This window comes from Nycticebus coucang, chromosome 12 (assembly GCF_027406575.1).
Source record: "Nycticebus coucang isolate mNycCou1 chromosome 12, mNycCou1.pri, whole genome shotgun sequence".
In the NCBI taxonomy this organism is placed as follows: Eukaryota; Metazoa; Chordata; class Mammalia; order Primates; family Lorisidae; genus Nycticebus; species Nycticebus coucang.
This window is the reverse complement of record NC_069791.1, coordinates 82,616,026-82,640,786: the sequence shown is the minus strand read 5'-3', so window position 1 is coordinate 82,640,786 and position 24,761 is coordinate 82,616,026. Positions and strand designations below refer to the sequence as shown.

Below are 24,761 nucleotides of genomic sequence, written 5' to 3'. Positions count from 1 at the left end.
CGGCGTGCTCCGCGGCTAGGCAGCAGGGCCGCACGGGCCTCCTTCCTGGGGAATACCGGGAAAAGACGGTAATTTCGATTGGCTGCGCTGAAGGTGGCGCAGCCGCGACGCGTTGACGTCACAAAGATGGCGGAAACTGGAGGGCACCGTTTCTGATTCCAAATGCGCCTACTGATTTAAAGCCATAGAATGATTTTCCCCAGACATTCCCAGTTTCCTGGTGAGGATGCTCTTTTTGTTCTGCGTTTCGAAATAACAGTGGCCTAGTTGGTGTCCGTGGTCACGGAAGAAGGCTAAGTCGCGAGTTGATTACGTTATACCCAAAGGTTGCCGGCGCCGAATCGGTTTATAATAATTTTAACAACGATACGTTCTAATAAAGGGTAGGAGCCACGAGACCTCCAACTTCCCAGAGAAAACAAGTTTTGTCTGATAAAGTTCTCGGACCAAGCGGCCCGCAACCGAGGTCCAACGGCCCCTCACCTCATATAGTGCCTTAGTGCGCGTGCGGAAGCTGTCATATGCCCTGAAGGAGGCCGACAAGAAAAAGAGGCGGGAGCCGCCAATCCCGAAAGGAGCAAAATGGAGCGCGAGAAGGAGATGCAGTTCACCTGCAGCTAATATTGCGGCCGTCCACACCTCAGGTGCACAGGGGGTTGGAGTTGGGTTTGGAAGGGGCAAGGGTGGGACGGGGACTCTCTGGTGACACCATGTCACCGCAGCACGCTCACGCAGTCCATCGTACGGCAGAGGTTCTTGGCTCACGTGGGCTGCAACCACCTGAAACCCGAGAAAAAGCAGGCGCCGAAGCAGGTAAAGCAGGCTAGTGGAGGACGAGCTGCTGCTGATGCAGGTGTGGGCTCAAGCATAGGCCAGGGGAGGCAGGTCCCATGCGGAGGAGAGGCCTGAGAGGAGGTGGGCTGAATGCAACCTTGGTACATGCTTTGCACTCTGGATGCGCACACAGGCGGATGAAGCTGGTACCAGGGAAGAGAAACTAGACCTTACCAAGAAGGTGAAGAGGCCTTCCATCCTCTGCAGTGAACCAGAGACAAAAAGGTTCCACTTCAAATCAGAGTCAGGTTAGCGCCTCCTCCCTGCTATGGGTGCCTTTTGCATCACTGGTTCACTCAAAAAGTATTTGTGCATGTATTATATCCATAGGCATTAGGGAGTGAGGCTGGTGAGTTTGGAACCATGAATGGGATGGAATGATAGCTGTGTTTCCTGCTACCCTTACTTTACCTGTCAGGGCAAGGGTAGAGACAACCTATCCCAAGTGGAGGGAGAAGGGATAGGAGGAACCAGTCCCAACTCTATTCTCTCCATATTCTAGAACCCAGCTCAGCAGCCTCCAGCCCAGAGTGCTTTGCACTCTTAGAGAACAAAGGGATGGCAGCAGCAGCAGTCAGCCCAGCCAAGGAGGAAAAGAATCCAAAGCAGGCCTCAATGAAGGCTGTTGAAAACGAAAGCACCGATGAAGAACAGCAAAAGGACCTGACTGCAAAGATATTGGAGAAGGAGAGCAGTGAGGCAGAGGAGGAGGAGGAATGTTGTATCAGAACAAGTGAGGTTTGGGAGGAAGAGAGCCGTGAAGAGGAAGAGGAGGAGTACAAGGGCAGGACTGGGAAGAAACCTCTGACAAGAAACAAGGAGACATCAGGCAAAGCCTCAGTTAGTAGGAAGCAGATCAGGGAAGAAAGTGAGGACAGTGAGGAAAAACCTGCCCAGAGGACAGCCCAGAAGGTGCAGGAAAATAAAGGAGCTAACAGCAACCAGGAAAGTGAACAGGAGAGTGAGGAGGAGATCCTAGCTAAGAAGAAAAAGATCAGAGAGGAAGAAGAGGAGGAGGATTGGAAACCCAGAGCCAAGGGAGGGAAAAGGTCAGCTGGGCAGGAGGGGAGCCGTATGGGAGACTCAGAGGACAGTGAAGAAGAGAGGGTAAAAGAGGTTGCAGGCAGTGGGGATAACAAGGGAGAGGAAGAGCCCTTAGTGCAGAAGAAGAGCAAGGACAGGCCCTCATGTGAGGGTGGAGAAAGGCAGAGTGGGAGCATTGAGGCTGGAAAAGACACCTGGACGGTGAAACCAATGGCTAAAGGCACTGGAAGGATAGTCAAATTGGGCAGTGTGAGTGGTGAGAGTGACATGGAGAGGGAGGTGAGTGACAGTGAGGCAGAGGAGAGCCCTAAAGGGGAAAGGAAGAGCCTCTCTTCCAAGAAGAGCTCCAAGAAAGGCAGGACATGCAGCTCCTCTTCTTCCTCAGATGGAAGTCCAGAGCCCAAAAGAGTGAAGGTGAGGGTGAAGGTGGAGTGGGAGGCCACTGTTAGGGAGGAAGGAAACTGACTCAAGCCTAGCAGTCTTATTAAACTGGCTTTCCTTGCTAGGCTGGCTCTGGTTGCCATGGACAAGACCACCCGGCTGTGATGAGACTAAAGCGATACATTCGAGCCTGTGGTGCTCATCGAAACTACAAGAAACTGCTAGGCTCCTGTCGCTCACGCAAAGAGTGTCTGAGTGTCCTCCGAGCAGAGCTGGAAGCTCTAGGCATGAAGGGTGAGGCCAGGCATGCCCTGGGGGCTGCAGGAGAGGGCCTTGCTGCTGGGGAGGAAAAGATCACAAGCTTCTTCTGTCCCAGGTAACCCTTCCTTAAAGAAGTGTCGAGCTCTGAAGGAGCAGCGGGAGGAGGCAGCTGAGATGGCCTCCTTGGATGTTGCCAACATTATCAGCTGTTCAGGTAAGGGCTTCTCATTGCTCAGGAACAGATGGGTGGGGTTGGACTTTGTTGTTGTTGTTTTTTTTTTTTGTAGAGACTGAGTCTCACTGTACCGCCCTCAGGTAGAGTGCCGTGGTGTCACACGGCTCACAGCAACCTCTTAACTCTTGGGCTTATGCGATTCTCTTGCCTCAGCCTCCCGAGCAGCTGGGACTACAGGCGCCCGCCACAACGCCCGGCTATTTTTTGGTTGCAGTTTGGCCGGGGCTGGGTTTGAACCCGCCACCCTCCGCATATGGGGCTGGCGCCCCACTCACTGAGCCACAGGCGCCGCCCCGGGGTTGGACTTTCTTAAACAACTGATCTCCCATTTCCCCTTCTACCCTAGGCCGGCCACGCAGACAAACAGCCTGGAACTCTTTAGAAGCAGCACCTTTAGGGGAATTACATCGCAGGGCTCTAGACTCAGAGGAAGAACAGCCCCGCCTTGCACCCTCAAATTGGTCACATATGCATGGTATAATCAGCAGTGATGGCGAGAGTAACTGAATCCCCCACCTCCCAGAACAGATCCTTTCCATGTGTATAAAGCACATATGTATAATGTGGCACAAAGCAGAAGCAGCTTTCTTCAGTCCCCAAGGACAAAAGTTGTTGGGACACTACTTCTGAGCTTCAAATCCCCTGTTTAAGATGTTTATTTTTTAAGATTCAATAAAGGCATGTTTGTAATCACCTTGTCAAAACTGGTCCCCAACTCCAGGGAGCTGAAGAGTGGCCTCTGCCTCCCACCTGCTCCTTTTAATTTCCCCCAGGTTCCCAAATGAGTCCCAACCTCCGTATCTTGCCATCAAGCCCTATCGAAGGATGGTCTCTTCCCTCCAAACTCAGCGTAACCTAGCGTGCCCCTCTATCATTCTTCTTTTAGCTGGGTCTGATAATTTAAAACCCAGCTGGGAGGAGGATCTGAATAACTGGCCTTAAAAATGTGAAGCACAAAATGACTGGATAGCTGGTGCTTATATCTTCCTTCCCCTTTCTGTAAACAGCCACTTAGCCCAGGGGCTGACACTTTCATCCTAAAAGGGGAGGGCACATGACTGTATCAACCAATCAGCACTCCAAGCCCCTAGGATCCAGCCGATGAAGTCACTTCAAGCCTCTGCTGGAACTCTTGGTTTTGAGGATTGCTAGTAAGATGTAAGCTTGGATCTGCAGGGGGTCTGTGTGACATGAACCTTGTAAGAATCTTTGAAACCAGAGGAGCTTAGGTTAGGCTGATGACCTTTAAGGCCCTGAATCCAGTCACTAAAATCACGTAAATTTTTAGTTACATAGCCCAATAAACTCTCTTTTAAAATACAAGTAATGCTACCACTTGCCATTAAACATTCCTTATACACCTTAGACAGAAAGGTTGAGTCCTGGGGTCTGTTAGAATAACCAACAGTTTATTAAAAGCTTGCCTTGGGGTTCTATCCCAGCCCCACAGCTGACAGGGGCTCCCTTGACTGCTCCCAGGCCAGGGAGCAGCCCCTTCCAAGGTCTTCCCTGTTCCCCCGCCCCAGCTCTGTTCCCAATTTAAAAAAAAAAAAAAAAAGATAAAAGGACAAGACGGCACAGGACGTCAGACAGCAATGGGGGAATGGAGAGACCCAGGCATTCTGACCCCAAGACCCCATCCTGATCCTTCTTTCATAGGAAGGCTGCCTTCCATTCTCCCGTCTCAGGACCCAGACCTGCTCTGCCATGTCCCGGGTCCGTGGCCCCACTGTGAGGGTAGTATAATTCTCTGAATATAATATATCTAGACCCGCCCTTCCCCTCCCCCAGGGGACTAGATGAATATTTGACACGCACATCTCCCTCTTCCCAGGCGGTGATGGAGGGAGACCCTGGCACCATGGCGGGGAGGCAGGGCTCCTGGTCAGCCTTGAGGCACCTATGCCCAAGCTGGCCCTGGGCCACTGGCTAGCCCCGTGAAGCTCATGAGATGAGGAAGTATCAGGGGAGCTGGAGCTAATATCCTGTCCCCTCCCCTTTGGTGGGCCTCAAGCTTACTGCCCTCCAGGATGTGGTGGGCTCCACCCACCCCTGCCCCACTCATCTGCTCATCTACCCTGCACTTCAGGAATAGAAGTGGGAAGATCCATTGAGGATATGGGAAGCAACACTGGTGCTGCGGCTCAGGGGCCCTGGCACAGCAGCAGCAGGTGGGCCCACATTCTCACTGCCACTGCCCCCCGAGGCTGCCCGCCGCAGAGGCTGGGGGCTGTTTCTTAGCAGCAGTAGGGCTCCACCACGGGGTGTTCCACTCTGTGTTGGGGGCCCTAGCCAGTTTGGAGGACCTGGAGGTGCCAGCAGAGATGGCTGACGCCAGGCTGGTGGGGGCATGCCTGGTGGGGGAGGGCCGTGGCTCCAGTGTGCCCCTGAACGAGGAACAGGACGGGAGGGCCAGGCAGGGGCAGGGGGTGGGGCAGGATAGCCCTGGGCAGCAGCCTCAGCTGGGATGCCTCCCAGAGCCATGCTGGAGAAGCCCAGCCTCATGCTCTCAGCATCGAAGGCCTCAATCTCACGGGCCTGCCTCTCAAGCAGACTCCGGATTCGCTCGGAGCGCCCAGTCTGCAGGGCCAGCAGCTCTTCTTCCACCTGGGACACCCAGAACAGAGGTCAGAGCATCCAAGGCAGGTAGCCTGCCCTCTCCACCCGGTCCTGGAGGCTGAGCCCCTTACCCGTTGCTCCAGCAGTGCCCGCTTCAGAGCTACTCTCTGTTCCAGTTCCCGTAGCTCCCGCTCATGCTGACTTTCCGTGCGGATCTTTATCTTGCTCTGGTAAGCGTTAAGCAGCTCCAGCTCCTGTTGAAGCTGCTGTCGAAGGGCCTGGAACTCTGCCTCCTGGGTCTCATCAAGCCGCAGCTGGAGGACAAGAAGGACCAGTTGTAGGGATCTCTTCCCTGATCCCCACAATCCTCCCATGCCCCAGGTAGGCCTGGGCCCTAAGGTTTCAAGAAGCAGCAGTCTCAACATCTACCAGAATGGAAGATGGTCATACCCTGTGGCACAGCAATTACACTGCAGGAATCTATCCCCCACGTATACTTGCACATGTGCTCGAGGTGCTCACGGAAGCGTTGTGATAGCAAAATACTGGAAACAACCTAAATGTCCACCAATAAGGGATGGGTTAAATAAATTATGGTACAGCCATACCATGGAAAATTCTATGCTGTAAAAAAATGAGGTATGTGTAGTGATATGGAAAGATGTCTAAGAAATATTAAGTGGAAAAAAGAAATTAGAGAACAGTATGTAAAATATGATTCCATCTGTGTTTAAAAATTTTATGTTGGCTTGGCACCTATAGCTCAGCAGCTAGGGAACCAGCCACATACACCGGGGCTGGGGGGTTCAAACCCAGCCGAGGCCTGCCAAACAATGACAACTACAAAAAAAAAAAATAGCTGGGCATTGTGGTGGGTGCCTGTAGTCCCAGCTACTTGGGAGGCTGAGGCAAGAGACTTGCTTAAGCCCAACAGTTTGAGGTTGCTGTGAGCTGTGATGCCATGGCACTCTACCACGGGCAAATTAGTGAGACTCCATCTCAAAAAAAAAAAAAAAAAAAAAGTATGTAAATTTTCAAATATGCACTGGAAAAAATCTAAAATATAGTAGAACCTCTGTAAGTTGACCAAAAGACTATAAAAAACTGGTCAACACATGAAGGTGGTCAACATAAGGAAGTAAGCCTACTATACTGATATGTATGAAAATTAAGTCAACTTAAGGAGGTGATCAGTGTAGGGAGGTGGTCAACTATAGAGGTTCTACTGTACAATTATTAACAAGTCACCTCGGAGAAGTGAGACTGGTTGACAGAATGGTCACCAGTGGGGCACTTTCACCCTTTACAACCTATGTACCTTTTAAGTGGCTCACTCTTAGTGTTATATACATATTTATGTATGTATTTTTTTTGACACAGGTTCTTGCTCTGTCACCCAGGCTGGAGTGCAGGGGCATCATTATAGCTCACTGCAACCTCACACTCCTGGGTTTAAAAGATCCTCCTGCCTCAGCCTCCTAAGTAGATGGGACGATAGACACGTCACTGTGACTGGCTAATTTTTCTTTTCTTTTTTTTTTTGAGATGGAGTCGCCCTCAGTAGAGGGCCATGGCATCATAGCTCACAGCAAACTCTTGGGCTCAATTGATTCTCTTGCCTCAGCCTTCCGAGTAGCTGGTACTACAGGCACCTGCCACAATGCCCAGCTATTTTTAGAGACAAGGGTCTCACTCTTGTTCAGGCTGGTCTCAACCTGTGAGCTCAGGCAATCCACCCACCTTGGCCTCCCAAGTGCTGGGATTACAGGCATGAACCACCACACCCTAATTTTTCTATTTTTTTTTTTTTGGTAGAGATGGGGTCTTGCTATGTTGTCTAGGCTGGTCTCAAACTCCTGGGCTCAAGCAGTCCTCCTGTCTCGACCTCCCAAAGTGCTAGGGTTACAGGTATAAACCACCATGCCTGGCCAACTTTTTAGAATAGAAACCTTCAAAATCCTTCATCAGTCTAGGTAAATTGGTCAGAGGGCCATACTCACTTTATTTTATTATTTTGAGACAGAGCCTCAAGCTGTCGTCCTGGGTAGAGTGCTGTGGTATCACAACTCACAGCAACCTCCAATTCCTGGGCTCAAGTGATTCTCCTGCCTCCCCCTCCCAAGTAGCTGAGACTACAGGTGCCTGCCACAATGCCTGGCTACTTTTTGGTTGCAGCCATCATTGTTTGGAGGGCCTGGACTGGATTCAAACCCGCCAGCTCAGGTGTATGTGGCTGGCACTTTAGCTGCTTGAGCCACAGGCGCCGAGCCTATACTCATTTTAATTTGCTCCTTGTTCACATTATTAAACTAACTTAGGCCCAGGAAAAATAATAGCCATTCTTTTCCTTAGGAGCTCTTGGTAGATTGATGGCTTTGTCTAGACCTTAAACAATACTAAGAAGTAATAAGATCATTGCAGAGAATATGATATAATAAAACCACTGGAAAGAATACTAATAGTGAGGGAGTTTCCGAGTTTACCAAGTGCAAAAAGCCCTAGTTCTGTCCACAACCCCCATCTCCCATTGCCTATAACTAAGGTGGAAATACAGAAGCAAACCTCCACTCTGTGCTCCCTCCCTGAACCCCAGGCCTCACCGCCTGTGAGCTGAGCATCTCTGAGATGGACTGGTCATACTGCTCTGCCAAGATCGCCAGCTTGCGGGTCTGTTCTTCCTTGAGTCGCTTAAGGAGGCTCTTGTGCTGAGCCTTGGGTGTGGTCTCCAACAAGTGTGCCCGCAGGGCCTTGTACTGCCGAGTCTGGATCTTACACGTCTCCTGGAACTGCTTCTTGATCTGCAGCTCCTTAGACTATGCAGTGGATGGATCAAGGGGAGATGGGGGCAGGGGAGAGGAGGAGGAGGAAGAGGAAGAGGAGGAGGAGAAGGAACAACCATGGGGAAGGGGGAGAAGAGAGAGGAAAGGAGACAGAAGCAGAGACAGGGAGAGGGAGAGAAACAGAAAACATGTTAGACAGAGGGGGTGGGGGGAGCTGTATACAGACAGACATGGAGAGGTGGGATTTGTTGAGAGAGATCAGGAAGGTATCAATGGGCAAGAGATGCAGAGAAGACAAGATAGGATCCAAGAGTATGACAGAGTTGGGTGGAATACCCATGAGAAAGAACATCAGAGTTAACAGACAGGGAACTGAGAATCTAGAGTACTAAGTGCACAGAAGAGGTTTTGACCATGCAAAGAGGGAGAAAATGTGACCTAGAGATAGAAGTATGTGAGCAAATATAAGAATGTGCACATTATGAGCAAGAAGACCTAGTCACACAAAACACCCCCAGAGGAAAGCAACACAACCAAGGACAGAGGAAGTCCCGGGTCTAGTCACCTCAGGAAAGAAAGCAGGAAGGTAAGTGCTGAGCTAAGAAATGGATAAGAATGGGCTGCCCTGTTTTGGGCCACAGAAGGGAAAGGGGCAAAAGGACCTGACAAGTTCAACAGGCCAACAGCTGCCACCCTGACCAGATCCACGTTCCAACCCGCCCCTTGCACACTCAGCTCCACTCCAAGCCCACAACCAATCCATTTCCTCGCCTGCACACTCCTTCCTCCCCCAGCTCAATACCCCCCCCCGTGGAGGGTTTGCAATTCCCTCCCCCAACCCTAGGGTAAAGTGGATTTGGGGGATAGCAATACAGCTCCCAAACAGAAGGAAACTACATAGGGAATGGGTTGGGAGAAAGGTAGGGGATGAGGAGACCAAAAGGTTTAGAACCTATGGGAACCCACACACAGGGCACTGTGGGGCTGTTGTTCTATGGAAGCTCCACAGGGGCCAAGGCCCCAGAGGTGATGGTGGTTGTGGTATAATGAGGCTATGAAGGCAGAAAGGATGAGGCTGAAGAATAAGAGGGGCTGAGATAACGTAGAGGGGGTGAGGAGGTCATGGAGCTGGGGGCCAAAGGTCAGACTGGGGCATACCAGGAGGCTAGGCGGCAGGACAAAGCAGACAGAGGCAGCCTGGGCCAAAGGTACAGTTCCGCTCAGATATTTTATTTGTGTTTATCTTTTTCTTTTTTTTTGGTGGGGGGAAGGGGACAGGTTAGAAGGGAGACAGAAAAACAAAATCAAAGAGGAGAAAAAAAACATGACTCTTCCCTCCCACCACCACCCCTGACCCCAGGCCTAAGTTGATGAGGGTGAGGATGAGTACACACACAGTGGAGAACAGCAATAACTTAGGGAGGTGAGCGTCAGGAGGACACAGAGTGTGACTTCTGGACTCCATGGTAGAGGAGGCTGCCTTGTCTAGAAGTCTGAAGGGCTGGGCCTGGGGTAGGGGAGCATACTGAGGGAGGAGGAGTGAAAGGGAGGAAAGGACTGGGGACTGGAGAAACTTCACTGAGTCGTGGAATATAAAGTGCTCAATGCTCTAGATTTGGGCCAGGGAAGGGCTGGAATTGGTTACCTCCAGGGAGGTAGGGCCCGGGACTGGCGCGTATGGGACCTCCGCCCAGCTAGAGTTCCTGGCAGTGCCTGGCAGGTTGCAGGGGGCACCAGCCGGCGCTGGCTGCGTGGTAGCAGCCGGGGAATTCGGCTGGGCCGTTCACCTCGAAGCAGGCCCCAGCCAGCCAGTGTGTGGATGGCCCAGGGGGGCAAGCGGGAGGCTAAACCCTGGCTGGCCCGTGCCAAGTACCAGTTCCAGCCCTTGCTCAGGGCCCAAACCCTGGCCAACAAAGCTAGTGGGTGTCGGACAGAGCGGGCATTACCCCGCTGGGGCCCAGGGACAGGCAGGCGGCTGCGGAAGACACACTTTTTGGTTTTGGGGTAGAGTGCAAACAGACCCTGGTCCCCCACAGCTCCACAGCCCTGAAGGGCCCGGAAGGCCATGGGCGACAGGCGCAGCAAAAGCCGCAACCAGAGTCGAGAGATACCCCGGCGTATCCGGGGGCCCTGCTGCACCACCCACTTGCCCCCAGCTGCCATAGCCATCAGAGTTAGAGCTGGGTTTAGCCAAGCCAGGAGCCAGGCAGCCCCAAGGCCCAGAGGTACGCCCATGAGGCCTTGGCGCCAGCTTAGGCCCAGAACAGCCCCCAGTGCAATGCCCTGAGCCAGGACTAGGAAGAGACTGGGGGGCAGGTGCAGAGCTGTACAAAGAAGCAGGTAGGAGGCCCCCAGGCCCACCATTCCCACCTCAAGAGCCAACAGTGCTGCCTGCAGGCCTCCCCCACCCTGAGCTGCCAGCAGTGGAAGCAGCAGCAGCAACAGTAGGGGGAGGAGGCCAGAGGAGGACCCAACTGCAAAGGAGAGGCCGGCCAGGAGGACATGGGACAGGAGTCCAAGGAGCTGGCTAGTAGGACCAGGCCTCAGATGTGTCGGAGGGGGCTCAGGAGGGATGTCTGGGGAGGGACAGCCATCTCCAGGATCCCTAGGAGTCCCAATTGGAGCCCCCTCCTCCTCTTCCTCCTCTTCCTCTGGGACTGGAGTCAGTGCTGGGCCCTGGACCCAGCCAAGCTCAAACTCCTCATCTAGAAGGTTTCCATCCTCCTTCCCCCACAACTTCCATGTCCCAGCCTCCTCCTGGCCAACAATGCTCCTCTCTTGAGGTGCCAGGGATGGGACTCTAAACTCCTCTATCTCCTCCTCAGGTACACCCCAAACTTCCTCATCAAACAGATGCCTATGTTTTTGTGGACTGGGACTAGGGGCTCCTGATTCATCCCCCAGAATCCTCTGCTCCTCTGGCTCCAAGGTGGCCCCTTCCTTTCCCAAAATCCTTTTCTCTGAAACTGCCTCTTCCTCCTCTCCCAGCGTTCTTTGGTCCAGGACTGCCTCCTGGCCAGATGAGCAGGGCTGCTCTTCTCTAGGAGTGCCTGTGCTGGGTGGTCCCAGAGCCCCAGGAATGGGGAGCGGGAGGCCCGGGGGGCGCTGGCCTGCACGTACTTTGAGGCTCTTGGGCTGCTGGCGAACCTGGGCCGCGTGCTTCTGCCGCAACTCCTGCTCACGCCGCTTGTTGTACTCCAGCTGGTTGCCCAGCTCTGTCTGGTGCTGCAGGCGGGTGAGCTCAGCCCGTGTGCGCTGTACAGCTTGGAGCTGCCGTAGCTCTAGCTCCCGTGTGGCCTCATGCTGCCGAAGCAGCAGTGCACATTCCAAGTCCTTCTGTGTCTGTTTCTTGTTCAAGTCCTGAAACAGAAAGGAAGCAGGGCCCAGGGCTTGGTGAAGGAGGCTTGTTGGTTTCCAGGAAGTGAGAATCTAGGACTCTTGGCAGAGGGAGCTGGGGATGGGTTAAGGTGGGAAGGAGACTAGGCATGTAAGGGAGCCAAGCTCTTAACTAACCCAGAAAGAGAGGCCTACGGAAATTCTGGCTGGGTCTGCTGGGGATGGGAAGCAAAAGGGGTGAAGATAAGCTGAGCCTTAACAAGGGCAGAGGGGAAAAATAACAGTGAGGCAAATGGAAAAGGTTAGGTACCTGGGGCAGCCTACCTCTCGTAGCAGGTCCTGGTCTAGGCTGTGCCGAGCTAGCAGCATCTTGCGTTTGTATTGGCGACACTGCAGCTCAAAGTACTGGCGCTGCCGCCGTAGCAGCCCTGCCTCCTCCTCCGCCTGGCACTGCTGTAGCTGTTCTTTTTGCCGCAGAAGCCACTCGGCCTTCTCCCGCTTGGGTGTGCTGGGGTTCTCCTGGAGCTCCTGGGCAGGAGAGTGACGAGTAGGGTCAGGGCCTACCTTGCCCACAGCCAGCCCACCCCCTGCACAGCCCTCACCAACCTCCTTCAGCTGCTCCTTCCGAAGTTTGTAGGTCCGCTTCTGTGCCTCCAGCAGGGCAGCAAGCTCCTTCTTCTGCTGCCCAAGGATGTGCTGCTGGAACTTGCGCTCCTCAGCCTGGGCAGCTCGTGCCTCCTTCTCACCAATGGCTTGGTGCCGCCGTGCCAGCTTTTCTGCCTCAGCCCCAAAGCCAGCCCGCTGTGCCTCGAGCTCTCGCTGCAGCCGTGCACTGTGCTCCTCACGCTCACCCCTCAGTCGTGACTCAAGGGCCAGCAGCTGCTTCTGGTGCTGTCGTCGCATCCGCTTATAGCCACTCAGCTGCTCCCGCAGTGCTGAGTCCTGCTCGTGCTCCTGGATCTGACGGCTAACCTGGAGGCAGAGAGAGAGTGAGAAAATGGGCTTAGCTTTGGCCCCATTTTATTAACACAGACTGCCTTCACACTGCATGGGTTATAGACTCATAGGTCATTTTCACTTAGTACTTTCCTCACACTTAACCTCTCTGAGCGTGTTTCCACAACTGGATCAATGAGGATACTATCTACTTCATGAGTAGGTGTGTGCAAATGAGATAATAAAAGGGGGGGGGGAGCACAGGGTATACACAAAAGCAGGACAACTCAGATTAGTTCAAAGAGTGAACCAGACAGACCTAGGATCAAATCTCAGCTTTGTCACTTATTAACTACGTGATCTCAGGCAAATTAACTTTGCAAAGTACCAGTTCCCTAATCTTTTAAATGGGGGCAATAATACCTCCTCATAGGGAACTGTGTAGGTAGGGGTGATACATATCTAATGGTACATAGAACATGCCTGGCTTCCCTCCCCTTCAGCAAATGCAATGGGCCTATTACACCCCAGGTACTGAGCTGGGATCTGTGCCACGAGATGGTAAAATAACAAGAACACTGGAACCAGTGTTCGGTGCTTAGAAGTCTTCATCCAAAATATGATCTAAGCCCCATTCTCAAATGGCTCTCTCAGTGGCTCCCAAACTAGTCCACATGGCCAAGCCCCTGGAAGTCACAGACCTCTCTGCAAGTACTATAAACCACCAAGCACCACAAGCTCTGAAGAAATGTCGTAGCACAAAAACCAACTATAAGCAAAGGCTCCTAGAACATACTAGACCTAACTAGTAGTCTCTAAGGCAGCGGTTCTCTCAACGACCCACAGGAACTGTATTAAAGGGTTGTGGCATTAGGAAGGTTGAGAACCACTGCTCTAAGGGGAATGCTGCTGCTCAAATACAGCTAAGCATGAATGTGATCTAAAGCAGTTATTAAAACCATGCACAAAAAACTATGTTTTATGAAAAACCTAGCCACTTTTTCCTGTGAACTGAGAAAGACTACCATGGCCTGACTGGTGGGACCATAGGCCTGGTTACAGATGCTGAGAACCATGATGGCACTTGGGCATGCAGGCCCTCTGAGCCACAGCCGCCTCATCGCTCAAATAGGAGCCCACCCTCTCTCCCAGGGTAGCCAGGCCTGTGCAGGGGTCTGACAGCTAATCACTCGCACGAAGCAGATGCTTAAACACTATACCTGTCCTTTGGGGTACAGAATCCAGCAAACTATGATGCCGTTCAAGAGCACCCCAGCACGGGGCCAGACCTACCTGTGTATAGGGATGTGAAACATATGCCTGGCCAGAGGAGCCTAGAAAGGTACCTCAGGAAATGTTAGTTAAGCTAGGCCACAGAAATGGAGGAAGAGTTTGCCAAGCTAGGAACACCCAGACTGAGCAAAGTGACCAAAACAGTCTGTTGGGAAGAAAAGGGAAGGGGCGAGAAGGTAGGAGCCAGCAACAGAGAGTGAGGGTAGAATCTAAATTTTATCATGTGTCACAGAGAGAAAATTACTTAGAAACAGAGTTTGAGGCATCCTGAGGAGGCAGAAAAACACAGCAAGCAGGCCAAGGGAGAAAGCCTGCTCTCACCAGGGAGGCAGTACGGATGGTGGCAAAGTGGTCCCGGTTGCGGCAGTAGGCCCGGCGGCGGGCAGAAGATGTGGTGGAGGCTGGAGCCGGGGCTGCAGGTGGCTGGAGAGGGCCTGGGGTCATCTCTGGCTGGTAGGGGTCATCATACAGGTTGTCAGAGCCCTAGAGAGAAGAAAGATGGAAAGGTTTCCCAAGGTTCAGAGGCCACTGGGCCCAAGGGGAATTACCAGAGGAGACCCACTCAGACTGAGCAGCAGTTGTGTTTAGGGAGGAGAACAGGTAGCGCAGGCGATTCCTGAGCACAAGAGCTCAGGCTAGGCCACAGGCATGTCAGGTCCACTCAGGGTGAGCTGCATACCGGCAGCCGGTGGATGATGGAGCTGTGGGAGGTTACTGTGTGCTCTCCCTCCTGCATCATAGCCATCTCCCGGGCATCGGGGCCTTCTTCTTCTTCCTCTTCTTCTTCTTCCTCCTCCTCCTCCTCCTCATTGTCTGAAGCATCTGCTAAGCTGTTGACTGAGCTGCTCTGGCTGGAGGCGCTGATGGACATGCTGGGCACTGAGTGGCTACTCTCTAAACTGGTCAGAGTCCCAGCCCGGTGCATGTAGGGCTCTGCTTCCTGCAAACAGGCCGTGGGCTGTTGGACAGGGAAGAGGAAGAACTGGGGGTGTATGCATGGAGATAGCATGAGGAGACAGAGGATGTTAGCAGGGGTGGGAAGGGAAGGACAAACAGCTGCTAGGAGGCAAGCACAGCACAGGAGTTAAAGAAGGGAGGCAGAGCAAGCTGGGTCACCTCCTCTTCCTCTGGGGCCTCAGCACCAGGGCCATTGGGTGCCTCTTGGAAAAGGATCTTCTTCATTTTTCGGTACTGCAGGTTATCCAGTTCCCGCACAGCATCTTTGGTCCTCTGGATTAGGTCCATGATGACTGTAGGTGGCCGCTCCCGAAGCACAAAGCGGTGCTGAGGGAAGAGAACACTGAGGCCTGCTGCCCCCTCTACTCCTGACCCCCCTAGCCCTCAGCATCCCAGGTACTCCCCTGGGGACCACACCCACCATAGGCTGATGCTGGCCTTGTCTCAAACTCTCCTCCCACAATTACTTTCTCTACCACTCAGTCTCTACTTCCCCAGACAGACTCTTGTTCTTCTAGGCATGGCTAACAGGCAAGAATAATCAGGAGATCTGGATTCTAGTCCAGATCGTCTACCAAAGTGCTAAGTGATCTTGGATATGTTAGGAAGTCGCTCTAGACCTCAAAAGGTATTCTACACTTACAAAACAAGTATGTCAAACTAGATTATTAAAGTTCCCAACCAAGGCTCCTTAGGCCCCGTAGATCTGTTGAGAGAATAGAGCCCCTCTACTTAAAACTCAAAAATCATCTAAGGGAAATCATACATTTACCTATGATAAGGCTATACAGGTTTTTGGCTTGAATTACATCAGATCAGTGTGGTAACCCTTGTTATTGCACGCTGACCAGAAGCTTTGGCTGGCAATTATATACATCTTTGGTTAATAAAAGATGGGAAAACAAATTATTACTTTAAAAATTAAGGCAGTCTGGTAGACAAAATCTTACAAAACAGAATTCACTGGGCATTGGGGATAGGAGTGGGAATACACACATGAAGCTCTTGGTGGAGGAGGAATTGGGAACCCCTGATTTCATTGGGGTTTTTTTGTGGTTCTAACAAGCTACAGTTCTAGGAGCATGCCAGGTCAGTAAGCCCTCACCTTCAGAAGAACCTCTGAGGTTGGTCTGTCTTGAGGGATTTTCTGAAGACAGGAGTCAACAAAATTCCGGAAGTATTCAGACCTGGAAGTAATGAGAGGGTAGGAGAAGAAATGAACCAGGCAGTCTTAGCCCATGGCCTAACCCCTAGACCTAGGAAACCCAGTCCTCACCAGTGTCCTGACTGGAGCACGGGGGACTCGTTCTGTGCAATGTGGTATAAGGCACTCATCGCATTCATGTTAAACAGTGGTGGTTTCCGTTCCGCTACAGAGGAAGATCAAGGGGAAGAAGACGGTGAGAGAGATCAGGTGGACAGAGGATATTGGAATGGAACTGAGACAGCTTAGATTCAAACTCCAGCTCCTTGTCTTCCTTGCCACATAACCATGAGCAATTTTTATAAGCCTGCTGGGTCTCAATTAATTCCCTACTACACAATACAGCAACCATCCTCTTGACTACACAAAGGTAGAATAGGGATCAAAGAATACAACACATGCAAAGGCACCAAAGAAGACAGAAGGAAGCACATTCAGTTATCAGCCCAACTAATACTTATTAAATGCAAATGAGAACAATAACTTGCTAAGTGTTAAGGGAAGATAAAGAAAAAACAACAATCAGGCCCTGTCCTCAAGAACTTTCAGTTCAGGCCAGGCACAGTGGCTCATGCCTATAATCCCAGCTCTCTGGGAACCTGAGGCGGGTGGATTGCTTGAGCTAACAAGTTTGACACCAGCCTGAGCAAGAGCAAGACCTCATCTCTAAAAACAGGCAGGCGCTGTGGCAGGTGCCTGTGGGAAGCTGAGACAAGAGGATTGCTGGAGCTCAAGAGTTTCAGGTTGCTGTGAGCTATGATGCTATGGCATACTACCAAGGGCGACAAAGTGATACTGTCTCAAAAAACAAAAACAAAAATTTCAGTTTAATAGAGAAGATTAAATAGAACTGAAAAGTAACATAACTTCAAAGTATTAACTGACAAAGAGGGAGATAGGTAAATAAATGGGAAGTTGAGAGTGTGAGGTGGGCCCTAAAGCTATACATGTGCAGGGAATTCATGGAAAGTTTCATAAAAAGAGATACTGGAGCTAGGCCTTAGATTGGAAGTTATAAACTGCGAATCCCTGTGCCCTACACAAATGTCTTGCATTATGTGATTTTTAAAACTTAACTGCCAAAAATAATAATGCAAATTTCCAGATTCTCTCTTTTTATTTTTTTCCCAGATTCGCTTTAAAAACTTAGATCTGGTGAAAAGGTATCTACACTCCTATATGACAATGGGCTGGAACTAACGATAGCTGCCCTCTTTATATGGGAACAGCAACCTCCAGTATGCTAAAGCCTCCTCCATATTGCTTCTCTTGAGTATCAGTTGCTATTTAGAATCAGGCTTGATTTTTTTTTCCAACTGTAGAGAAATATTTCTATGTATCCCTATCTCTACCAAAAAACTAAGAGTAAAATGAACAGATCTTAATTTTTTCTTATACTTGGCTTGCTTCATACATTTTCACCACCTGTCCAAAAACAGTAAATGTTGACTGTGGAGACGGAGGGAAATGGCATGTCAAGTCTCTGACCTTGGGCAGAGAATACAATACAAACCAAGACAAGGGAGTGAAAAAGTTCATGATACACTCAATGGCTGGAGCTCATGAAGGACAGCCAGCCTTTAGGAAGCAGACTCTAGCCTGATGTAAGAAAGGACAGGGATAGCTTCAGTCATGAAGGAAACAAGGAGCAATTGATAGCTGAGTCGGGAGTAACATAGCACTGAGCTTAGGCAGATCTCCCTGGCGTCAGTACTCAAGACAGACTAGAAGGGAGAAGACACTGGCAGTAGGAAGGATCACTACAGAAGTTGTCAATAACAGTAACTAACAGCAACTCTTTTTTTGGCAACTATTTTGTGTTGGAGGCCTTACAAACATTGCCTCGTTAGTTATTTCAACAGTGTAAAGTGGCAAAGATGAGAACCCTGACATGACTTTAAGGCCTCATGAACTCTCTGGACCTATTACTCACTCACTCTGCATTACATGCTATGTGCCAAACAACAGAAGCTGATCTCAGTTCCTCATGCCTGCTCTTACCTCTAGGCTTCTGCATAAGCTGCTCACCCTGTCTGGAATGCTCTTCTCTGCACACTTCAAAAAGCTATTATTTATCTTGTGGGTCTGTTTAAACATCTCTGCTACCAAGAAGCCTTCCTTAGCTCTTAAACTAGGTCAAGTCCCTTGTTTTATGTTTGTATTGGTCCTGTAACCTCTCCACTCAATTTCTATTGTATTGATAGAAAACATGCCTGGTTTCCCCAACAACTTCAATGAGGGCAGAATTCTCATTCACTGCAATATTCCGAGACAACATAGCATACATTCAAAAAAGATTTAGAACTAGAGGTGGACAGGAAGAAAAGACTGCTACAAAATCTTAAGGCCTGAGAACTAGCAGGGTCTGACAGTTGCCTATATTGGGGAGTAGAGTCAGAATGGACAGGAGCTTGGAGAATGGGATTAAAGGAGGATTCTGGGAATAGTAACAGAAAAGACTAGAGAAGAAAGAGGATAAGGGAGGAGAGAGGAAGATATCCTTACCCAGTTCAATGCAGGTTATCCCCAAGGACCAGACGTCCACTTTGCCATCATACTGCCCCTCATCCATTGCCAGGATCACCTCAGGTGCCATCCTGAGAGAACAGTCAGGAAAGAAAGGCTAATCACTTGCCCAGACCCTGTAACTCCTACTACTGACATCCTGGGAGCTCTGTCCACTCACCACCACTCACTCACCAGTATGGGGTACCCACAAAGGAGTTGGCGGGTGCCATGATAGATGCAGAGCCGAAGTCCCCCAACTTCACCAAGCCGGGCTCTGAGAGCAGGATGTTTCCAGCCTTTACATCCCTGCCAGAGGTAAAGTACAAGAATAAGACATGTCTCAGGAAGTCCAGGCAAGAGCTTTAGCACAGTTTCCAAGATGATTACAGCCCAGCTATATGAAGAGCGGTATCAAGATCATCCCTCTCCCAGCCATCATTGATGCTGCTTTTACCTATGGATCATGTTGTGGGAGTGCAAATACGCCAGGCCCTGAAGTGCCCCATGGGTCACAGCTGCAATCTCCACTTCCTGAAGGGGCTTCTTGTGCACTGAAAAATAAAGGGAAAACATCGAACTGAGAGAGCCCAAGAACCAAAATAAGCTTCCTCCCCCTAAAGCTTCTCTGCTCTTCTCCCGTCTCCTACTTAATTGGCCAAAGAGACACTTACCTTCTAGAAGGTCAGAAGCAGAGCCCAGGCAATACTCCATCACCAGCTAAAGAAGGGTCAAGGGTCAGAGATCAGCAGATCCTGGCCACCTCTGGCCCAGCTCCCTTCGGCAGACCCTCAAAACAGAGCTTCCTTGGCAATCCTCTATTCAAGCAATGCCCCCAGGGTAATGACAGGGAGGAAAGGCAACTAGAGAAAGTGAGGGGGTGATAGTAAAGTCCCTAGGGCCAGGGTCTCTCCTAGAAAGAGCCTAAGACATTCACCACCACTCCATCTGAATTCCTTCAAAGCCCCATTCGGTCTCCACCTCCTCTAGCCCATATGCCCTTTTCGGCCGGCTAAAGCCTATGTCTTTCTTTGCATCAACCTTTCCTAGGCTGACATTGCTGCTTCTGGGTCTAAGACTAAAGCAGTCAAAGGAAACTCCCTCCTTCCCAGGATCTCCCAATGGCATCCCAAGCAGTGCCCACCTAAGAGACTGAACTAGGACAAGGGCAGGCCTGAGTGGAGGGGCAGCTCACCCAAGCTGTGTGCTCCCTCAGGTAACATCCCCGGTACTGAATGGTGTTGGGATGCCGGAGCTTCTGTAAGAACCGTACCTCCTTGATGATATCTTGCCACTTCTAGGAGGAGGTCAGGGTAGGAAGGGGGTTACCCAACCTGTACCTTAAGACTGGGGTCCCCTTCACAGCCTGGTCTTACTGGGCCTGACCCACCTCATTTGACTGCTTCCCGCTATAGGACATCTTCTTGATGGCCACCACCTCGCTATTCCGGACATCCCGGGCCTAGAGGACCAGACCAGGAGTGGTAAAGGCCCCTGATGAGAGCCTTCCCACCTCAGTGGGAAGATTTGCTGGTCCAGAAGGAGAGGCAGTAAAGGCTAGCATGGAGTAGTGTAGACCGGACAGAGGCCCACAGGGGTAACAAGAGTCCCCCACCCCCCAAAACCCAACTCACAAAGTATACGGCTCCAAAGCTGCCATGGCCAATTTCCCGGAGGTCAGAGAAGAGCTTTTCAGGGTCATCCTTGAAGAAGAGCTCAGCCACATCAGGGTCCTTTAGGCTCCCGGCCCGGCCCCCAGCTGGCATGGTGGCCCCAGGGGGCCCTTAGAGTGGGGCCTGGCCTACGGAATGGAGATGTGACCCCTTAGAATAAGAACAGGACCTTCTGAGAAAGGAAGGGGCCCCTGAAGTTTCTGCCTTCTCCTTCTCTCATTCCCTGATGAGGGGGAGGCACCGCTGAGGAAGGGCAGGGGGAGATTAGGAACAACATCAAATCTCAAAAAAAGTGAAGTTGCCTTGGCAACCAGATCACGGGGGCCGGGTCCCTAGAGTCCCTAAAACTGCTAGGAAGATTTTAAGAAGCTAAGCATCCTCTCCACTCCCCTCAGCCCTCTAAAACTTCCCATTTCCCTATAACCCCTACTTCTCCCCTCAAGAATAAACGATTTTGCCTCCTAGTTAGCACTCCAGATCCCCAAATGTCCTGTCCCCTAAGTCCCATACCCCAACTATTTCCAGGCACCTTCCTGTTCCCCTTGGTGCTGAAGTCTCCTCCTCCCTCAACCTCTCACACCCTGGAAGAGAACAGGAAATGGCCAAGCCGGAGGCGGTGGAAATCCGTTCATTGTTAGAAGTGGGTACTGGCCCAGAGAGGCCAGCAGACTCACTCTCAAAAAGGGCTAGAACACTGGCAGACAGAAGAACCAGAATGGGAAGGACAGGGATATCAGGGCCTCTGTGGTCTGGGCTGCCTTACTTGTCCAATCCAATTGCATAAGTGTCACACACAGGTACAGAACATTTGCAGTATACAAATAACATTTATTGAGTATGTATAATAAGCACATGACATGTATTATCTCTCATTCAATCCTCATTGTAACCTTACAAGTCAAGTATTGTGATCACTTTTATTTTACAGATGAGAAAACCGGCTCAGAATGGTCAAGTGACTTGCCCAAAGCTGGTCCTCCACCACTGTGCTTTTTAGTGCGACCCTATGAAATACCAGTATAGATCATGATCACCACTCTCCTGATGAGGTCACTGAGGCACAGAGAGGAAAAAAGACTTCTCCAAGGTCAGAGAACACTACCTTCCCCTCCCTAGTAAGGCCTGTGTGCCCATTATTCTCTCAGGTCATCACCCTCTTGCAGGAAGCCACCCCTGACTACTCCAGTCCTTGGAGAGAGCTAGAACACCCAGCCAAACACCCTGAGAAATTTCCTGCAGGATATCAAACAGGATCCTCAAGGGGATTCCAGGACAGGCTCCTGCCTGAGGACCTGCCAGAATTTAGGCACAAAGGAGCCTTCACCAGAGCTGGACTCCCTGGGCAGAGTTCTAGCTACTTAAAAGCACCTAACAATTTTAGCATGTAATTATATTTTGTTGTGCACTGTTTCCTATTGTGTTACTTTTGTCTCCTCTGCCCAACTGGAGGGCAAGAAAGAGCCTGATTCTCCAGTGGGCCCCCAGGGTGCAAAGGGCTCAGAATAGCTTGTGAGATTGATTGATTGCTCTCAGCTCAGCCCTCAACAGTTCCCAGGATGCTCAAAGCAGGCCCCTTTCTCCCTGTCAGCTACAGAGACAGGCACCCCTCATGGGCACCACACACCCACACACAAAAGCAGGTGCTCACAACTTGCCAAAGGAATCTTTCTGACCTCTTTACTACTAGCACTAGGCCCAAGAATGCCAATCCAGGACCCCAGGTCACATGGAAGTGGTGCCAGCCATTGACAAAACATCACACAGGTCTCCTTCCTCACAATAACACTTGAACAATTACCAAAGCCTATGCTAAAATGGAAAATGTTATCTCCATTCTGCAGATGAGGAAACCCAAATGTATCAGTTTTTAAGCTGTATTACCAGTACATCCCATCTGCAATGTACAGCAACAGGGCTTTGCTAAGTTCCTCATATCTGTTTTTTCTTTTTTTTGAGACAGAGCCTCAAGCTGTTGCCCTGGGTAGAGTGCTGTGGCATCATAGCTCACAGCAACCTCAAACTCCTGGGCTCAAGCGAGTCTCCTGTCTCTGCCTCCCAAGTAGCTGGGACTACAGGCGCCCGCCACAACGCCCAGCTATTTTTTGGTTCCAGCCATCATTGTTGTTTGGCGGGTCCGGGCCAGATTTGAACCCGCCAGCCCAGGTGTATGTGGCTGGCGCCTTAGCTGCTTGAGCCACAGGCGCCAAGCCAGTTCTTTATATCTCTTAAGTCTTCTCTTCAGTAAAATGAATTACAGTTAGGGCTGTTGTAAGATTTTAATGAGATCTCGTACTTAGGAACACTATGCAGACACTCAGCATATGGATTTTTCCTTCTCTTCCTCCAGGGTTCCCGCAAAGCTTTAATCTTTGGGGAGGTCATCCCACAGCTTGGCTTTAACCATTGAAAGACACCATCGTAGCTATCATTTGTCAGAAGAGAGAGCCCTTTCAGTAACCCAGGCCAAAGTCTGGAATCAGGGTAAAGATGAAGGTCACGACACAGAAAAGTCCATGAGGCAGAGCCTCCCATCAGGAAAAGGTTCGAGTATAGCCCTTTTGAAAAGGGGGCTATAATTCTTTTTTTTTTTTTTTTTTTGTAGAGACAGAGTCTCGCTGTATTGCTCTCGGGTAGAGTGCCGTGGCGTCACACGGCTCACAGCAACCTCTAACTCTTGGGCTACCTGATTCTCTTGCCTCAGCCTCCCGAGCAGCTGGGACTACAGGCGCCCGCCACAACGCCCGGTTATTTTTTTGTTGCAGTTTGGCTGGGGCTGGGTTTGAACCCGCCACCCTCGGCATATGGGGCCAGCGCCCTACCCACTGAGCCACAGGTGCCGCCCAAAGGGGGTGGGGCTATAATTCTTAAACTGTGCACCAATTGGTTCTCCTGGGGACCCCTGACCACGTCCAGGCTCAGAAGAAAAGAGATGGCAAAAAAGATGTATAGAACAGGGTAAAGATTTGATTGAGGACTTGGGTTCAAATTCTGATTCTCCCACTGCGTGACCTTGGGTAACCTCTCTGGGCCTCAATGTTCTCAACTGTAAAATGGGAAAATGCTAATAAAAGAACCCCCACAGGGTGGAGGGTGGTGATGTCACATAAGAGAAGACATTTAAAAGTACTTTGTAAAAGACAGATTGCTTGACAAATGTATGAGAGTATACCATTGTAACAAGAGACTGTAAGACAACTGTAGTTGGAGAAAAATATTACCAGGCACCCCCAAACACACACACACACACCAGCAAGGACAAGAAACACAACCAGACCAGGCCTGAAAAGCAGATAAGAGAAGCAAGGGTGTCTACACCCCAGAGCAGTCAGAAAAAAGGGACAGGATCATGGCGAGGTGGCTATGAAAGGCAAAGTGAACAGGGAAGACCAGAGGATGTAAACCCATCTGATTAGCTCGAGCACCTAGGACATGACCCCTGGTGACATCAGATACCCTGTCACCTGAGGTCCCCCATCAACCAGACACAATCGAGGAAAGAAGAAGGGGAAGAGAGTGGCAACAGAAGGCAAGGCTAGCCAGAGGCTGACCACTGGCCCAGCTGGGCTTCCCCATCCTGAGAGGGCCTATCCAGCTCCACCTTCTCAGAAAGGAGTACCCTTTCTTCTCAGTGCCAAGACACAGGGACCCACGCCCCTGTACCCCGTGTCTCACCTGGTAGGGGTCACTATGGTGCCCCAGCGCCTCCGCTTCTGCCTGGGGTCCTCCAGCGGCTCTGCCAAGCAGGGAGAGGGGCAAGGAGACCTCTCCCCTTGCCACCTCTTCCTCGGCTTTCGCCCTTCTTGAGGGGCGGGCCCGGGAAGCCTCCTCTGGAGGGGAAGGGGTGACAACCTGATCTGACCTCTCTGTCCAGTCCTCCCCCTCCTCGAAGGAGACAGTTGTTGAATCCCGGATTTCTGATTGTGCGGTCTGAACCCCGTATATATGAAAAGGAAGAAACCGAACCCGATATTTAAATGCCTGGGCAATGAACCCCAGATACTGGTGCACGCAGGGTTCTGAGTCCCAGATATCTGAAATTCTATGAAACACAAACCCAGGTTTAAAGAGGCTGGGACCCCAGTCCCGGATATCTGGAATATGAAGGCTGAAGCGAGGGGCAAAGCCCGGAAATTTGGGACCCAGAGGCCTGACCCCCAGGTCTTCGGCCACCGACAGGGGGCCCACCCCGAGGACGTCCGGCTGCACTGCCCCTCTCACGCCGGGGTCTGAGGGTGACAGCCCCCACTCCCGCCCTAGCCTCCTCCCTTTCTCCTTCTCTCTTCCTACAACAGCTGAAAGACTGTAGCTAAGGCTCTACTAACGGTCCGCGCGCGCTCTCTCCCTCTCCTTCCCTCGGTCTCAGCTTCTCTCCGCACCACAGCTCTGCTCTCGTCCCGGTCTCCCTCTCCCTCTTCCTCCCAATTCCAAGATGGAGACCGAGCGGGAGCGCGCAGGCGCGGTAGGGACGCCGGGCCAAAGGGGGCGGGACCCTAAGGGAAACAGCCCCGCCTTCTCTCCTTATTGCCGCGGCCCGGGCGACTGGCCGCTACCGAGTCCGTGTGCGTGCGCGCCCCGCCACGCGGACCCTCGGTGGGAAAAGGCGGGGATAAGGGCTAGGCTTGCAGGGGGAGGAACCCAGCATGCGGTCCGACGACTGGCAGAGGAAAGAATCGCAGCGCATGCGCTGGCCCCGCCTTCGCTCTGGACTCGAGCTTGTTGCTAGGGGAAGCTTTGAGGGGGCGCCAGAGGAAGGACAGAAGCGG

General features: G+C 51.4%; 3 protein-coding genes across 13 annotated transcripts; 1 reads left to right on the top strand and 2 right to left on the bottom strand.

The window, feature by feature from the left end:
* Nucleotides 1–124: 124 nt before the first annotated feature.
* Nucleotides 125–4,320, top strand: HIRIP3 (HIRA interacting protein 3). 3 transcript variants are annotated; one of them, XM_053555219.1, is made up of 6 exons: nucleotides 125–644; nucleotides 968–1,082; nucleotides 1,337–2,292; nucleotides 2,385–2,553; nucleotides 2,636–2,734; nucleotides 3,102–4,320. In XM_053555219.1, the coding sequence occupies exons 3-6, from the start codon at nucleotides 1,393–1,395 to the stop codon at nucleotides 3,260–3,262; spliced, it is 1,329 nt and encodes a 442-aa protein (XP_053411194.1). In that variant the 5' UTR covers nucleotides 125–644; nucleotides 968–1,082; nucleotides 1,337–1,392; the 3' UTR covers nucleotides 3,263–4,320. The 3 variants fall into 3 exon arrangements, with proteins under 3 accessions (XP_053411194.1, XP_053411195.1, XP_053411193.1); XM_053555218.1 differs by lacking the exon at nucleotides 125–644 and adding an exon at nucleotides 798–853; XM_053555220.1 differs by lacking the exon at nucleotides 968–1,082.
* TAOK2 (TAO kinase 2) lies at nucleotides 4,144–24,471 on the bottom strand. Of its 9 annotated transcripts, none has more exons than XM_053555214.1 (19): nucleotides 23,671–24,459; nucleotides 19,960–20,126; nucleotides 19,716–19,787; nucleotides 19,521–19,622; nucleotides 19,000–19,045; nucleotides 18,783–18,879; nucleotides 18,521–18,634; nucleotides 18,326–18,417; nucleotides 15,893–15,986; nucleotides 15,722–15,803; nucleotides 14,776–14,943; nucleotides 14,339–14,617; nucleotides 13,981–14,142; nucleotides 12,037–12,402; nucleotides 11,755–11,958; nucleotides 11,215–11,454; nucleotides 7,915–8,127; nucleotides 5,446–5,628; nucleotides 4,144–5,362 (listed from the first exon to the last, which is right to left on the bottom strand). In XM_053555214.1, the coding sequence occupies exons 2-19, from the start codon at nucleotides 20,089–20,091 to the stop codon at nucleotides 4,841–4,843; spliced, it is 3,168 nt and encodes a 1,055-aa protein (XP_053411189.1). In that variant the 5' UTR covers nucleotides 20,092–20,126; nucleotides 23,671–24,459; the 3' UTR covers nucleotides 4,144–4,840. The 9 variants fall into 9 exon arrangements, with proteins under 9 accessions (XP_053411189.1, XP_053411190.1, XP_053411192.1 ...); XM_053555215.1 differs by having other exon boundaries at nucleotides 14,339–14,599; nucleotides 23,671–24,458; XM_053555217.1 differs by lacking the exon at nucleotides 4,144–5,362 and adding an exon at nucleotides 5,765–5,870 and having other exon boundaries at nucleotides 5,486–5,628; nucleotides 23,671–24,464.
* LOC128562014 (uncharacterized) lies at nucleotides 20,565–24,679 on the bottom strand. The gene is made up of 3 exons (XM_053556636.1): nucleotides 24,584–24,679; nucleotides 23,671–24,312; nucleotides 20,565–20,579 (listed from the first exon to the last, which is right to left on the bottom strand). Exons 1-3 carry the CDS (start codon nucleotides 24,677–24,679, stop codon nucleotides 20,565–20,567), a joined length of 753 nt encoding a protein of 250 aa, XP_053412611.1.
* Between the last annotated feature and the right edge of the window lie 82 nt (nucleotides 24,680–24,761).

Excerpts from the sequence above, each read along its gene's own strand:
- HIRIP3 (XM_053555218.1), top strand. Across the intron at positions 2,554-2,635 it reads GGAAGCTCTAGGCATGAAGG|GTAACCCTTCCTTAAAGAAG; the intron begins GTGAGGCCAGGC and ends CTTCTGTCCCAG. Across the intron at positions 2,735-3,101 it reads CAACATTATCAGCTGTTCAG|GCCGGCCACGCAGACAAACA; the intron begins GTAAGGGCTTCT and ends CTTCTACCCTAG.
- TAOK2 (XM_053555209.1), bottom strand. The coding sequence starts at position 20,091 with ATGCCAGCTGGGGGCCGGGCCGGGAGCCTAAAGGACCCTGATGTGGCT. Across the intron at positions 19,788-19,959 it reads GCTTTGGAGCCGTATACTTT|GCCCGGGATGTCCGGAATAG; the intron begins GTGAGTTGGGTT and ends CTGGTCCTCTAG. Across the intron at positions 19,623-19,715 it reads GCGGGAAGCAGTCAAATGAG|AAGTGGCAAGATATCATCAA; the intron begins GTGGGTCAGGCC and ends ACCTCCTCCTAG.
- LOC128562014 (XM_053556636.1), bottom strand. The coding sequence starts at position 24,679 with ATGCGCTGCGATTCTTTCCTCTGCCAGTCGTCGGACCGCATGCTGGGT. Across the intron at positions 24,313-24,583 it reads CCCGCCTTTTCCCACCGAGG|AGCCTTAGCTACAGTCTTTC; the intron begins GTCCGCGTGGCG and ends GACCGTTAGTAG.